The sequence below is a fragment of the Salarias fasciatus genome, chromosome 4 (assembly GCF_902148845.1).
Source record: "Salarias fasciatus chromosome 4, fSalaFa1.1, whole genome shotgun sequence".
NCBI classification, from domain to species: domain Eukaryota; kingdom Metazoa; phylum Chordata; class Actinopteri; order Blenniiformes; family Blenniidae; genus Salarias; species Salarias fasciatus.
The window spans coordinates 21,640,588-21,654,567 of NC_043748.1; the positions used below are offsets into that span (position 1 = coordinate 21,640,588).

Here is a 13,980-nt window from a genome sequence, read left to right on the forward strand (position 1 = left end):
ACTCAAAGGAGGGGGATCCGCCGATCCACACGCTCCTGCCGAACAATCAGAACACTACAGCTGACGACAGGTTGTCATCTCTTGCCGCCAGGAACCAACCTGGACACTCCCTAAACCCAGCCTTTTATACACACAGATGCAAAATATCTCACAAAGTGTCCCAAAGAGCAACAAATTTGTCCCCATTGACGATGAAAAGGTACAAAAGATGCAAAACCATTACCGTGACACAAATAAACAACAAAAATATTAGAAACATACCAATTAAAATAAAATACTACAACGTGTTAAAAGTTGTTGGAGTGTCTTGGAGCCAGTCACTTTTGATTGTACTTTCACATAAATGTTTTTGTCTTCCAGTAAATCACGACTGCAGGCATGACCGACATACCAACACCGGAAAAAAAACTAACATCCTGCTGAAGTATCCAAAAGTCACCATGCAGCTGACATAGAGAACTGAAAGTAAGACTTCCGTAAATGGAGTTTCCACCTCAGACTGGAAAGTTTTATCTGCAGATACTTAGAGAACAATTCAGACCATCACAGACCTTCACACAGCAGACGACACTCCATCTCACACAGGTATGTCTCTCTGAGTTCACCTTCTCAGGTTCAGATGCCTTTTCATCAGATTGTTCACACGAAAAACAGAAAAACAACTGAGACTCTATCAGACTTTCAGTTATTCAGTCAGCAGGTTTTTCACATCGCGTCTATCAGTGTTTGAGTGATGCCAATTCTGTAGCTAAATGCTGACTCAATGAGCAGGACACAGAGAGCTACTTGGAAAAATGCTGATGTTAAAGATCGGGTCAATGAGTTCACCAACTGCTAATGCTAATGTTAATGCTAATGCTAATGCTACCTGTTGGCTGGGTGATCATTACATTGTTTCCCTCTCTGCTGCAGACTCCATCATGAGCTCAGGAAGTCAATACCGATGGGCTGAAGAAAACTTACAGCTGCCGCCTGGGGCCTCTCGTATGGAGCTCTCAGGGCCCGTTAACTGTAAAATCTACGAGATGTACCTCGGTACCACCAGCTCCAACGCCGACATGATCCTGAGTTCAGGCTTCAGACAGTTTTCTGACGGGATGCTGGGTCGAGGAGTCTACCTCAGCAGGTCCCTGGAGAAAGCCAGCCGCTACCCGATCGGGCACCCAGAGTACGACAGGGTGGTCATCAAGGTTCTGCTCAAGGTAGGGAAGGCGGAAGCCATCTACCATGCTGCCCCCCTCCAGAAAACCTGGCACGACCTCAGCTACGACACCTGGGTGGCGCCACGCGGTTGCATGGTGAGAACCGACCTGGAGGACTGTGTGTTGGGCCCGGCCAGCATCCAGCTCATCGGCACCATCCGGCCCCAGCCCATCAACGGTCCAAGCAACTGATAAAATGCACTATAACCAGGCTAATAGAAATTATTATTGTATCTTCAAATGTATTTTATGTATTTGGATTAAAAATAGTCAAAAAGTGTCCATGCGTATTGTTTGAATAAAAGTGGTGGACATGAGCGAAACAGTACATAAAGACAAAAAGACAACATAAAGATAAATAGACATAACATAAAGACATAAATAAAATGTCAACATTGTCTGGAGGATACACCTTTTAAGATGAAACATCTCATTTTTGAGGGGGTCCTTAAATCCACCAAGGACAGAAATCAGATGTATAAGACAGGTACAGTATTATAGACATGATGTGAAATACAAAATACAAAACCAACACAAACAATAACACCAGAAATACAGAACCCTCTGCAGTCACTGCCCACAGTTACACTACAAGAACATTTACTATTATTATTATTATTATTATTATTATTATTATTATTATTATAAATCAAAAACAGTTGCTAATTAGTTTGAAGATCTTAAAAAATGCCATTTTAAAACATTTGATTAGAATAGTTGATTAGCATGCTTTAGACCATAAGGTCTCCATCTCTTCCAAACTCTGCCCTCTGGAAGGAGGTTCTGCTCCACCAGGACCAGAACCTCACGACACAAGAACAGTTTCTTCCCCTCTGCCACCGCTCTCATAAACAAGGCCTGTAAATCTTCGTCATATTTGTTGTTGTTGTCATTGCTATTGTGTTGTTTTTGTCTTAATTCCTCTTATTTCTATTTTATACCTTTGCCTTTTTAAATCTGTTCTTTCTTGTGTCTGTGGTCGCACCTTCACCAAAACAAATTCCTCATATAGGCTGCTGTACTTGGCAATAAACCTCTTTCTGATTCTGATTCTGATAAGTTCTGATCATGTCCACGTTTTAACCTCTGGAGCGCAGCCCTCTCCGGCCCAGATCAACCTCCTGATGGGCTCCAGACTCCAGAGGCTCCAGGCTAAAGGGGCTGCAGGGGCTCCAGGCTCCAGACTCCATGCCTCAGTGGCTCCAAGCAGTCCGGGGGCTCCAGGGCACGGCTGCCAACCTCTCAGTGCTGGGGGGCTGCTTCAGGACACCATCTCAATATAGTGCTGGTGCCATCCTCAAGATTTGCAAGAAGAAAAACAAAAGAAAGAAAAAAACACACAGCCCAAAAACAAATGACTTTGTGCAATCAGCTGGGCTGCAAGTGGAAGAGACATAAAACATGCAGGAAGGGTTAGGCTTAGGACTGGAGTTCGACACAAGTGCTCCGGGGCAGGGGAAGGCCTCTACGGGCCATGAGAGCCGACTTCTGGTCTCTCCACAGATGAAATACAACATGCAAGAAGAAAGAGGAAAAACTCTCAGGTGATTTATTTTAACTGTTCAGAACAGAGCAAGAGCTCCCTCTGCTGCACACAGTCTCTCCCCTTCTCTCTCACACACACACACAAAACACACACACACACACACACACACACACACACACACACACACACACACACACACACACACACACACACACACACACACACAGACGTAAAAAATGTCCAAAAGAATACCAGAGAGCAACAGATGTGTCCACATTGACTGTAGAAGTGAACAAAAACACACCAACCCATTGCAGAATGGCTCAGTGCATTACAGAACACATTTAAAAAAATGTTCCTATTTAAAATAAAAACATTACTAAAATGTAATAGAATGTATTAAAAGTTTTAAAAGTGAGTCGGACCATGTTAGTTTTGGTTTTATTTTCCTGTAAAAGCCTTTGTCTTCCAGTAAGTCAAGACTGCAGGCATGAGACCGCAGAGCGACATGCCAAGGCCTGAAAAAAAAACTCTCATATCCTCCTGAACGTTCACAAATGTGATCATGGGGCCGTCATAGAGAAACTGAAAGTAAACATTAGACTCCCATATATGGAGTTTGCTCCTGTGGTTGTGAGGTTTTATCTGCAGGCACTGGCAGAACGACACGGACCAACACAGACCTTCACACTGCAGACGAAACTCCATCTCACACAGGTACGTCTCTCTGACTTCTCCTTCTCAGGATCAGATGTGTTTTCATCAGACTGTTCACAGGAAAACAGAAAAACCACTGAGATTCTATCAGACATTCAGTTTCATTGTGTTTGATAGGAAGGACCCGGCGCTCCTCGGGTGAAGGAGGTTTTAGTTTTAGTGATTTTAGTTTATTTTGAAGCACGGCACTCTCAGAAACCAGTTCAAACCGGACCAGATCTAGATTCACCCCGTTTCAGAAAAAAGCCCAGCAGAGGTTGTAGTTTGTGCGGCAGAGGAGCTGCCGATCACTCTTGAACACCACCGTCATCCCGTCTGTCCCCCGTCACTCCCTCACCGTCTGGTTTGGATAAAACAGGATAGAAACGGAGAGCAAAGGAACAACCGGGTCTGCAGAGGAACAACCGGGTCCGACCTGCCCTCCACCCGGGACCTGGACAGGAAACAGGAAACATCTCTGCAGACCCTTCACATCCCAAACACACACTCTTTACAGTCCTTCCTTCTGGTAGGCGTTACAGAGCTCTGCACACCAAAACCAGCAGATGACTTTTTCTCCCCCGTTACCCTGATGAACGCTGCAAAACCTCCAGAACCCTGCCGTCACACGGTCACTGCAAACACCGATGGATCCTAGAATGTTCATACTATTGAGATTTTTATAATGTCCATCATTCCCTAACCTAATTTCAGTACTTTGTCTCTTTTTCCTTCTTTTCTGTTGCTGCTTGTTTTTTTTTTTTAATTCTTTTTTTCTTGTCGTCATGTTAAACTTAGAGAGTGAAACATAAACCGGAGTCGAATTCCTTGCTTGTCTTGAACAAACCTGATAACCGCAGACCAGTTCAAATAGAATTAACACAGAGAGAAACAAAATCATACCAGTCAAACGCATCGAACTACGCACAGTTTAGTTTGAACCAGTCACAAAATCACCTCAGTCTAGTTATAAAACAGCTTAAATCAACCCAAAGCTTGACAAAATCAGTTTAAAGGACCTATATCATGCAAAATCCACTTTTTTAAAGTTTTAAGCATGCCACAAAACTGATTTCCCTTTCAAACCACCCCCAAAATGTTATATGCCTTCATCCACACATGTCTGCGTAATCTCTTTCAGTCTGCTGCTCTCCACAGCAGCCCCTCCCTTCGGGTAGAAAACAGCTCGCTTGAAACTCTTCAAACCAAAGTACTTCACAAAAGTTGAACTCCTCCCCAGCACTCTCCCCCCCCACCCCACCCCCCCCCCCTCCAAATGTGACAATTGTAATGATAAAAATATACATGGATAAGTGACTTGATAAGTTACTTTACGTACTGCTAATGCTAAAGCTAACTGTTGGCTGGGTGATCAGGACAGTGTGTTTCTCTCTCTGCTGCAGATTCCATCATGAATCTAGGAGGTCTAATCCAATGGGCCGAAGAGGACTTCCAGCTGCCGCCCGGGACCTTACGTATGGAGCTCTCAGGCCCCGTTAACGGTCAAACCTACGTGATGTACCACGGTACCACCCGCTCCAACGCTGACCAGATCCTGAATAATGGCTTCAGGCAGTCTTCTGACGGGATGCTGGGTCGAGGAGTCTACCTGAGCAGGGACCTGGAGAAAGCCAGCCGCTACCCGCTCCGGCACCCCGAGTACGACAGGGTGGTCATCACGGTTGTGGTCAACGTGGGGAAGGTGAAACGCATCGACTATCAGAAACATCCCCTCCAGAAAACCTGGCACGACCACGGCTACGACACCGCCTGGGTGCCGCCACGCTGCGGCATGGTGCCCAGCGGCCTGGAGGAGAACTGTGTGTGGGACCCGGCCAGGATCCGGATCATCCGCACCATCCAACCCAAGCCAGCACCCAACATTCAGGATCGACCTGACTGCGCCTGCAGCTAATGCAGATTCTTTTAGTGTCTTCAAATGTATGTTTTATAACTTTGAATTAAAAGATAAAAAACAAAGTGTCATTGGAATATTTTGAATAAAAGTGGTGGACTTGAGACAGACAGGTTCACAAAAACAGGACGAGACACAAAACGATGAAAAAAAACCCATGAAAACACAATTATCAAAATACCTAAAAGGGCCTCTCTCTGTATCAGCCTCCCTCCTTCCCTGCCTCCCTCTCAGAGTGCATGCTGTGTGTGTGTGTGTGTGTGTGTGTGTGTGTGTGTGTGTGTGTGTGTGTGTGTGTGTGTGTGTGTGTGTGTGCATGTGAGCTGTGAAGGAGTTTGAGTGTGTAATCGACCTTTGTCCACATTATTCTGGGTGTTTTTTTTCACTTTCTGGTTTCGTCCTTTAAAAATTCATGACTTATTGGTAAAGGGCGGGAGAGTCACTTTATTAGCGGGTTCTTGTTGGAGGAGTCATGGCGTCCCTCCCTGGGGAGGGCTCGTCAGCTCGAACCATCAGACATGGGGCTCGGGTGGAGGCTCGGTTCTCTGTGGAGCAGGTCCTCCTGGCTGCAGGACACCTGAACATCCTGTACGCCTCTCGGATGAACAAGACCGTGACAGTTTTTCTCTGAGAGGAGGTTTTGGTCCAGAATCAGGGCGTCTTACTGGATGTTTTAAATGTGAAGGTGTCATTATTCATTCCATCCTGCAACAGAAACTGAGCTTCAGGGAAGTCAGACTCTGATGCAGACATGATAAAGTGAACCACGTCCAGTCCCTCTGCAGGCAGGCCTTCATATATGAACGACTGACACTGCACACTCTCTTCTGTAAGGCCTTTGGACTCAGTGGAGACAGAGAAAAGTGGACTTTGAGAGTTTGGACAACTGGTGGGAGGTGGGAAACCCAGACTAAACAGCACATCTGGTTGTTGATCAGCATGTGATAATAATAGATATAACAGTACAATGTCACAATAATGCTGATCAGAATCATACAACTACATCAATGACAATCAAGTACAATATAAATCCTTCAACCAGTTCTCTCAATAAACATCTCTATCTGTCTGAAGAGTTTATGACTTCATTTCATTCTGTTTGTCTGTGTGTCCTCCATGTATGATGTTTATAATAAACTCGATCAAAAGTTGAAAACTGATCTATTTATGATCACTTCTATGCAACACACAGCAGCGTGAATGTCTGCTCACCCTCTAGCAGACTAGACAACAATGCTTGTTTTCATTGGTTGTTGCACTATTTTAGCCCATCCCTTCCCTTTTTTGACTGACAGGTATGTGACAGGCTTGTGTTTGATTCCATCGCAGCGGCGCACCAGACAAAATTACCGTTAATTTGTTTTTTCAGTTTTCAGTATATGGCATGAGTGCGTGACAAAAGACGTGTGGGGCCGAGTCGGGGCCGAGCTGGTCGGGGCCAACTTGGCTTGGGGCCGATTTGACTGTAATCCGAATGCGTTGGCTCACTCTCTGACTCTGTTGGATTCTGTATATCATGGAGCACTGAGGTTCGTAACCAGTTGTAAACCACTCACACGTCACTGCATGTTATACTCCAGCGCCAACCTATCGTCACTATCCCAGTGCAGAACCATGCACTGGTTGTCACACCCTGTGCCCCCCGGCCATGCGGGGGCGCTCTGGGCCAGTTTTGGTTTTGTTTTCTCATTTTTGCATGCCCTGTCTCTCCTGCTTGTCTGTTCTTCACGTTCTACGTTCTCCTGTGTGTCTCCGTCTCGTTAGTGCCCTAGTGTGCCTCACCTGTGTCTACCCTGTTTAAGCCTGCATCCCTCACTTGCCCTTGTCAGAGCGTTGTGGGTTGTCTGTGTGCTCTGTGTCCCTGCCTGCACCACAGCTCGCCCTGCGTTCCTGCAATAAATAAGCTCAACTCTGCCTGGCTGCCTGCGTGTGGGTCCTTCCATCCTGCACCCGTGACACCGGTATATGTTTATTTATAAATCCATCCTGGGCCTGCTGCCTTCTTACCTGTCTAAGTACATGACACCTTCTCGGTCACGCTCGATCTCCGTTCATTAGAATACTTAGCCTTCACCGTCCCTCCTGTTCGTACTGAACTTGGAAAAAAGGCTTTTTCATTCTCTGCCCCTTCAACCTGGAACAAGCTACAATGTGAGCTCAAGTTCTCCAGCTTGATTCCTTTTGGTGAATTCAAAAATCAATTAGGAAGGCTGAAGAGCCTGTCAGTAGGGGATTGCTCATGTTTTTTTTTTAAATGTTTTTAATATCATGACTGGTGTTTTTACTGCTTCATTTTAGTATTTGTATATTTTAATGTTTTATGTTTTGTATGTCTGTCTGATATTCATTTGCTGTTGCACAGGTCTCTCTTGTAAATGAGACCCTGGGTCTCAATGGGATAACCTGTATAAATAAAGGCTAAATAAAAAAGTTAAAAAAAAAGTCTTGTTTGTACGGCTGTTGGAAGTGGATTCATGCACAGAAAATAAATGGGTCGCAGCACCCAAAGGGAGGAAGTGTGGGACTCATTGATTGACTCGCTGTGCAGACACGTCCCCCTCTCCACCCTCAGGAACTCAAAGTGTATGAGCCCAGACAGGGAATGGGTCGTACACACACACACTGTTCTGTCAGAAGTGGCAGTGAGCCGACTCTGCCTCCCATCCCATCCCCCGTCAGGGAGAACAAAGACCAGGTGATTCCTATCACCTGATTGATGCTCCTGGCCAGGTGGGTGGAGGGAAGACCTGCTTCACAGCCTTCCTGCTTGGGGCAGGAGACAGACCAGGGGAGGACGCAGCTCTAGTAAAAGCTCTCACAAAAGTTGTTCTTCCCTGGGTTAAACCAGTGCGGAAGAACCCTTCGAACTGGATGGACTGCCGGTAAGCCTGCGGAACGGTGGCCATTTCCACATCTCCACTGACTTCAGGGAGAAGCGTTGCGTGCAGGAGCACCTGGGCTTTCCAGCTGCGAAGGACTTTAAGTTTAACATTTTCTTTTCATCAAAGTCATTAAAGTAGTAAGAAGTCATTCACTAGATCAAAGTAAGACTTAATATTTTTTATTTATTAAGGTGGTAAAATTTAAGTTAAAATCCACTGGAAAGGAACCTTAAGATAAGCAGTTAGGAAAGGGATTTGATTTATTTTTGTGCTCATTTGCCACCTGTGCTTGAGCTGTTAAATAAGTTTAATATTTTAAAACTGAGAATCTACCTTTAATACTGAGAACCTGCCTTTGTTAAAATCACTTGGTCCTTTATGGCCAGTTCATTATTAGTTCTTTTGTAAGAGAATCTAGAAGTAATTGGCGTATTTTGTTTCCTTAAGGTTTTTCACCTGAGGACCTTCCATCAATTATAAGTTATCTAACATCCTAAAGGGAAGCCCAAAGCGATTAAGAACCTGCTAAAGAGCTAAAGAAAACTAAGGGATCTAAAGGGCTAAGGAGTTAAAGGAAACTAAAGGAATCCGGAAAAAAACACAGAATTGTTGGAAATAAGAGTGGGAAAGAAAACCTGGACTGGTTCTTGAGTGAAACCCTGCACAACACCTTTTCGAGGGGAATGCTCTGTGTCAAGTCCGACACGGCGCACAAACACGGATGACTTGACACACACACACACACACACACACAGATGTAAAAAATCTCCAAAAGAATACCAGAGAGCAACAGATCTGCCCACATTGACTGTAGAAGTGAACAAAAACACACCAACCTATTGCAGAATGGCTCAGTGCATTACAGAACATTATAGAATGCATTGAAGAAATGTACCTTTTTAAAATAAAAACATTACTAAAATGTACTAAAAGTTAAAATAGTATAGACTATTGTAATGCCCTTTACATCGGAGTGTCCCAGTCTCGCCTGAATCGCCTCCAACTGGTGCAAAACGCTGCAGCTCGCTTCCTAACAAACACGCCTCACCGTGAGCACATTACCCCAGTTCTTCTATCATTGCATTGGCTTCCAGTTTCTTTTAGAGTCGATTTTAAACTCTTACTTTTTGTTTTTAAAGCACTTAATGGCCTTGCTCCCCCATACCTTACAGAGCTTCTCAAAGTTCGCAGTTCAAACAGGGCTTTGAGGTCATCAAACCAGCTCTTGTTGGAAGTCCCTAGAGCCCGATATAAACACTGGGGAGATCGGGCGTTTCCTGTTGCTGGGCCCAGACTTTGGAACGAACTGCCCCCCGACATGCAAACCATCACTGACCTGGGCCTTTTTAAATCCAGGCTTAAAACTCAGCTATTCAGGCTGGTTTTTAACTCTCAGCAGCACAGTGGCTCTTTGTTTTAATTGTATTTTATCTGTTTTTATTTTCACAGCTCCTTTTAATTGATCATGGACAAAATTTCAATTTGTACCATCCGTTTTATTTGTTTTAGTTATGATTTTATTGCTTTTATCTCACTGCAAAGCACTTTGGTCACCTTTTGTGTGTAAAGGGCTATACAAATAAAATTTGATTAGATTTTTGATAAAAGTGAGTCGGAGCATGTTAGTTTTGTTTTATTTTCCTGTAAAAGCCTTTGTCTTCCAGTAAGTCAAGACTGCAGGCATGAGACCGCAGAGCGACATGCCAAGGCCTGAAAAAAAACTCTCATATCCTCCTGAATGTTTACAAATGTTATATGCCAATCATAGAGAAACTGAAAGTAAAAATGTAGTTTTTGCTCCTGTGGTTGTGAGGTTTTATCTGCAGGCACTGGCAGAACGACACAGACCAACACAGACCTTCACACTGCAGACGAAACTCCATCTCACACAGGTACGTCTCTCTGATTTCACCTTCTCAGGATCAGATGTGTTTTCATCAGACTGTTCACAGGAAAACAGAAAAACCACTGAGAATCTATCAGACATTCAGTTTCATTGTGTTTGATAGGAAGGACCCGGCGCTCCTCGGGTGAAGGAGGTTTTAGTTTTAGTGATTTTAGTTTATTTTGAAGCACGGCACTCTCAGAAACCAGTTCAAACCGGACCAGATCTAGATTCACCCCGTTTCAGAAAAAAGCCCAGCAGAGGTTGTAGTTTGTGCGGCAGAGGAGCTGCCGATCACTCTTGAACACCACCGTCATCCCGTCTGTCCCCCGTCACTCCCTCACCGTCTGGTTTGGATAAAACAGGATAGAAACGGAGAGCAGAGGAACAACCGGGTCTGCAGAGAAAACAACAGGGTCCGACCTGCCCTCCACCCGGGACCTGGACAGGAAACAGGAAACATCTCTGCAGACCCTTCACATCCCAAACACACACTCTTTACAGTGCTTCCTTCCGGTAGGCGTTACAGAGCTCTGCACACCAAAACCAGCAGATGACTTTTTCTCCCCCGTTACCCTGATGAACGCTGCAAAACCTCCAGAACCCTGCCGTCACACAGTCACTGCAAACACCGATGGATCCTAGAATGTTCATACTATTGAGATTTTTATAATGTCCATCATTCCCTAACCTAATTTCAGTACTTTGTCTCTTTTTCCTTCTTTTCTGTTGCTGCTTGTTTTTTCTTTATTTTTTCTTTTCATGTTAATCATATAAAGAGAGAAATATAAAGTCAAATTCCTTGGTTATTTTGTACAAACCTGGCTAATAAAGCTGATTCTGATTTAGATAACAGCAGACAAGTTCAAATCAGATTAACACACAGAAACAAAATCATACCAGTCTAACACATCGGAACACTCGGTTTAGTTTGAACCAGTCATAAAATCACCTCAATCTAGTTACAAAACGGCTTAAATCAACCCAAAGCTCGACAAAATCAGTTTAAACTGGTTGAGTAACTACCTCAAACCATTTTTTAACCAATGCAAACTAGATTAAACTAGCCAGAAAACCAGTTTGAACCATTCCAAAACCAGTTCAAACCAGTCAGAAAACCACTTCAAGTCAGAAAACGGTTGGTAACTATTTATTTGTGGCATGTGGAGAACCAACCACAACAGTCAAGACAGGAACCATTTTTAACATTCTAACCCTGAGACCAGTTTCAGCTAGTAATGTTGAGGCTAACAGCAGGCTCAGTGAGCAGGACAGAGAGAAAAGGCTGATGAGAGTGATGCTAAAGCTAAATGTTGTGTCAGGCAGTGGCTGCTAGCGATGCTAATGCTGAAGCTAAATGTTGTGTCAGGCAGTGTCTGCTAGCGATGCTAATGCTGAAGCTAAATGTTGGCTCAGTGAGCAGGACAGAGAAAGCCACTTGGAAAGCTGCTGGTTGTGGTTATGAGTCCGTCCCTGTCTGTCTGCAGAGTCGCACACTGGCAGCTCTTCGTTTATTAATCTGTTCTCGGGCTGCTTCCTACTTGACGCCATGTTTGATCAGGTCAAGAAAACATTTTGGGTTGCACTCTCAGGATCTTATTAAAATGTCTGTTCCCAGGCGGTCTGTGTCCCCCCTCATGGAATTGTCTCCAGACGGTCACTGTTGGGGAATTTAAATCCCTGCAAAAGAATGTATTTGTTGTTGTAACTACCTGCTGCAATGCTGAGTCCCTCTTATAAAAGGGGTTTTATATCTCAACGAGGCTTTTACCATGGTTGTAATGATAAAAATAAAATTGGATAAGTGAGTTTACATTCTGCTAATGCCAAAGCTAACTGTTGGCTGGGTGATCAGGAGAGTGTGTTTCTTCTTCTGCTGCAGATTCCATCATGAGTGAACACCAATGGGCCGAAGAAGACTTCTACCCACCCCCAGGGACCTTACGTATGGAGCTCTCAGGCCCCGTTAACGGTCAAACCTATGTGATGTACCACGGTACCACCAGCTCCAACGCTGACCAGATCCTGAGTTCTGGCTTCAGGCAGTCTTCTGACGGGATGCTGGGTCAAGGAGTCTACCTGAGCAGGGACCTGGAGAAAGCCAGCCGCTACCCGATCGGGCACCCTGAGTACGACAGGGTGGTCATCAAGGTTGTGGTCAACGTGGGGAAGGTGAAACGCATCGACTATCAGCAACATCCCCTCCAGAAAACCTGGCACAACCACGGCTACGACACCGCCTGGGTGCCGCCCAACTGTGGCATGGTGCCCAGCGGCCTGGAGGAGAACTGTGTGTGGGACCCGGCCAGGATCCGGATCATCGACACCATCCGACCCAAGCCCATCAGGGCTGCAAGCATCCAGTACCCGCCCAGGATCGGGTTCACCATCGGCATTCAGTATCAAACTGGCTGCACATGCAGCTAATGCTGATTCTTGTTGTGTTTCAGATATACGTTTTATAAATTTGGATTAAAAGATGAAAAATGAAGTGTCATTGGAATATTTTGAATAAAAGTGGTGGACTTGAGGTCAAGGTTTATTTGTAAAGCACATGTAAAATACAGTAAACACTGCCCAAAGTACTGTACATATTAAAGCACGAAAATAAAAGAACAACAAAAGTACATTTAAGGAATTGAGGTACAAAAAAAATGTCGAGCTCAGCTCGTGTTGAAAGCCAGTGCAAATGAGTTTTTAAAAGCGATTTAAAACACAACAGTTGGAGCTGAACGAATGCTCAGTGGGAGCTCATTCCAAAGTTTAGGTGCAGCAACTGCAGAGGCTCTACATGACCGCAGAGCTCTCGCAGGAGCGTACAAACAGAACTTCTGACAAATATTCAGGAGCCAGACCATTCAAACATTTAAACACACACAATAAAATCTTAAAATGAACTCTAAAAGTCACAAGGAGCCAATGAAGTGATTTCAGCACAGGAGTGATGTGATCAAAGCGCCTTTTCCCTGTCAGGAGGCGAGCAGTTGCATTTTGGACCAGCTGTAAATGACGAAAGAAGCGTCTAGACCACAGTACAATGAGTTACAATAGTCTAGACGTGTCGTGATTAGCGTGTGAAATAGTTTTTCCAGCTGGTCCAAGGGTATATAAGATTTTACTTTTGCAATCAGACGCAGCTGAAAGAAACTTGTTTTCACCACTGAACAGATTTGCCTGTCTAATTTAAAAGAGCTGTCAATCATGACACCAAGATTTTTCACACAAGAGCTATGAGTAACATCAAATGTAACTGTGGGGTCAGGTTTTCCAAACACAATTACCTCAGTTTTATTCTCATTTAGGTTCAGAAAATTGGATTTCAGCCAAACTTTAACTTCATTTATATAATTTTGTAAGGACTGGAGCGAGGCTTTGGACGTGAGTGGTATATATATCTGAATATCATCTGCAAAGCAATGAAAGGGAACTTGATATTTCCTGAAAATTGAGTCAAGAGGCAACATATATAAAGAAAACAAAGTTGGGCCTAATATGGAGCCCTGGGGCACTCCACATGTAAGGCATGCTTTGGATGATAAAAAGGAACCAATATTCACAGAAAAATGCTTCCCGGAAAGACACGACCTGAACCATTTTAACGCAGTGTCTTTGATACCAACTACAGAATCTAGCGTGATAATACAATCTCATGATCCACAGTATCAAATGCTGCAGTGAGATCTAAAAGCACCAAAACAGCAGGGTGACCAGACTCCATTGTTAAAAGTAGATCATTAAAAATTTTCAACAGTGCAGTTTCAGTGCTGTGACAAGATTTAAAACCAGATTGAAATTTCTCAGCTATTTTGTTAAGATCCAAGTGACACTGAAGTTGGGATAAGACAACTTTTTCTTGAACTTTTGATAGAAAAGGCAGCTTAGAAATTGGCCTATAGTTTGAAAGTTCTGCAGGA

The 13,980-nt window shown here is 44.2% G+C and overlaps 2 protein-coding genes across 2 annotated transcripts in view; both read left to right on the forward strand.

Moving 5' to 3' along the window:
- The first annotated feature begins 492 nt into the window (after positions 1-492).
- Positions 493-5,605, forward strand: LOC115386924 (uncharacterized). The gene is made up of 4 exons (XM_030089389.1): positions 493-585; positions 913-1,386; positions 3,307-3,405; positions 4,788-5,605. Exons 2-4 carry the CDS (start codon positions 921-923, stop codon positions 5,297-5,299), a joined length of 1,077 nt encoding a protein of 358 aa, XP_029945249.1. The 5' UTR covers positions 493-585; positions 913-920; the 3' UTR covers positions 5,300-5,605.
- A 4,368-nt stretch (positions 5,606-9,973) lies between these two features.
- Positions 9,974-13,980, forward strand: part of LOC115386925 (uncharacterized) — a 38,267-nt gene continuing 34,260 nt past the window's right edge. Inside the window, exons 1-2 of the mRNA XM_030089390.1 lie at positions 9,974-10,073; positions 11,949-12,485. Coding sequence (XP_029945250.1) covers positions 11,957-12,485 — 529 coding nt within the window. The 5' untranslated portion in view covers positions 9,974-10,073; positions 11,949-11,956. The remainder of the gene's footprint in view (positions 10,074-11,948; positions 12,486-13,980) is intronic.

Excerpts from the sequence above, each read along its gene's own strand:
- LOC115386924 (XM_030089389.1), top strand. The coding sequence starts at position 921 with ATGAGCTCAGGAAGTCAATACCGATGGGCTGAAGAAAACTTACAGCTG. Across the intron at positions 1,387-3,306 it reads CCAGCCCATCAACGGTCCAA|TTTGCTCCTGTGGTTGTGAG; the intron begins GCAACTGATAAA and ends CCATATATGGAG. Across the intron at positions 3,406-4,787 it reads CGAAACTCCATCTCACACAG|ATTCCATCATGAATCTAGGA; the intron begins GTACGTCTCTCT and ends TCTCTGCTGCAG.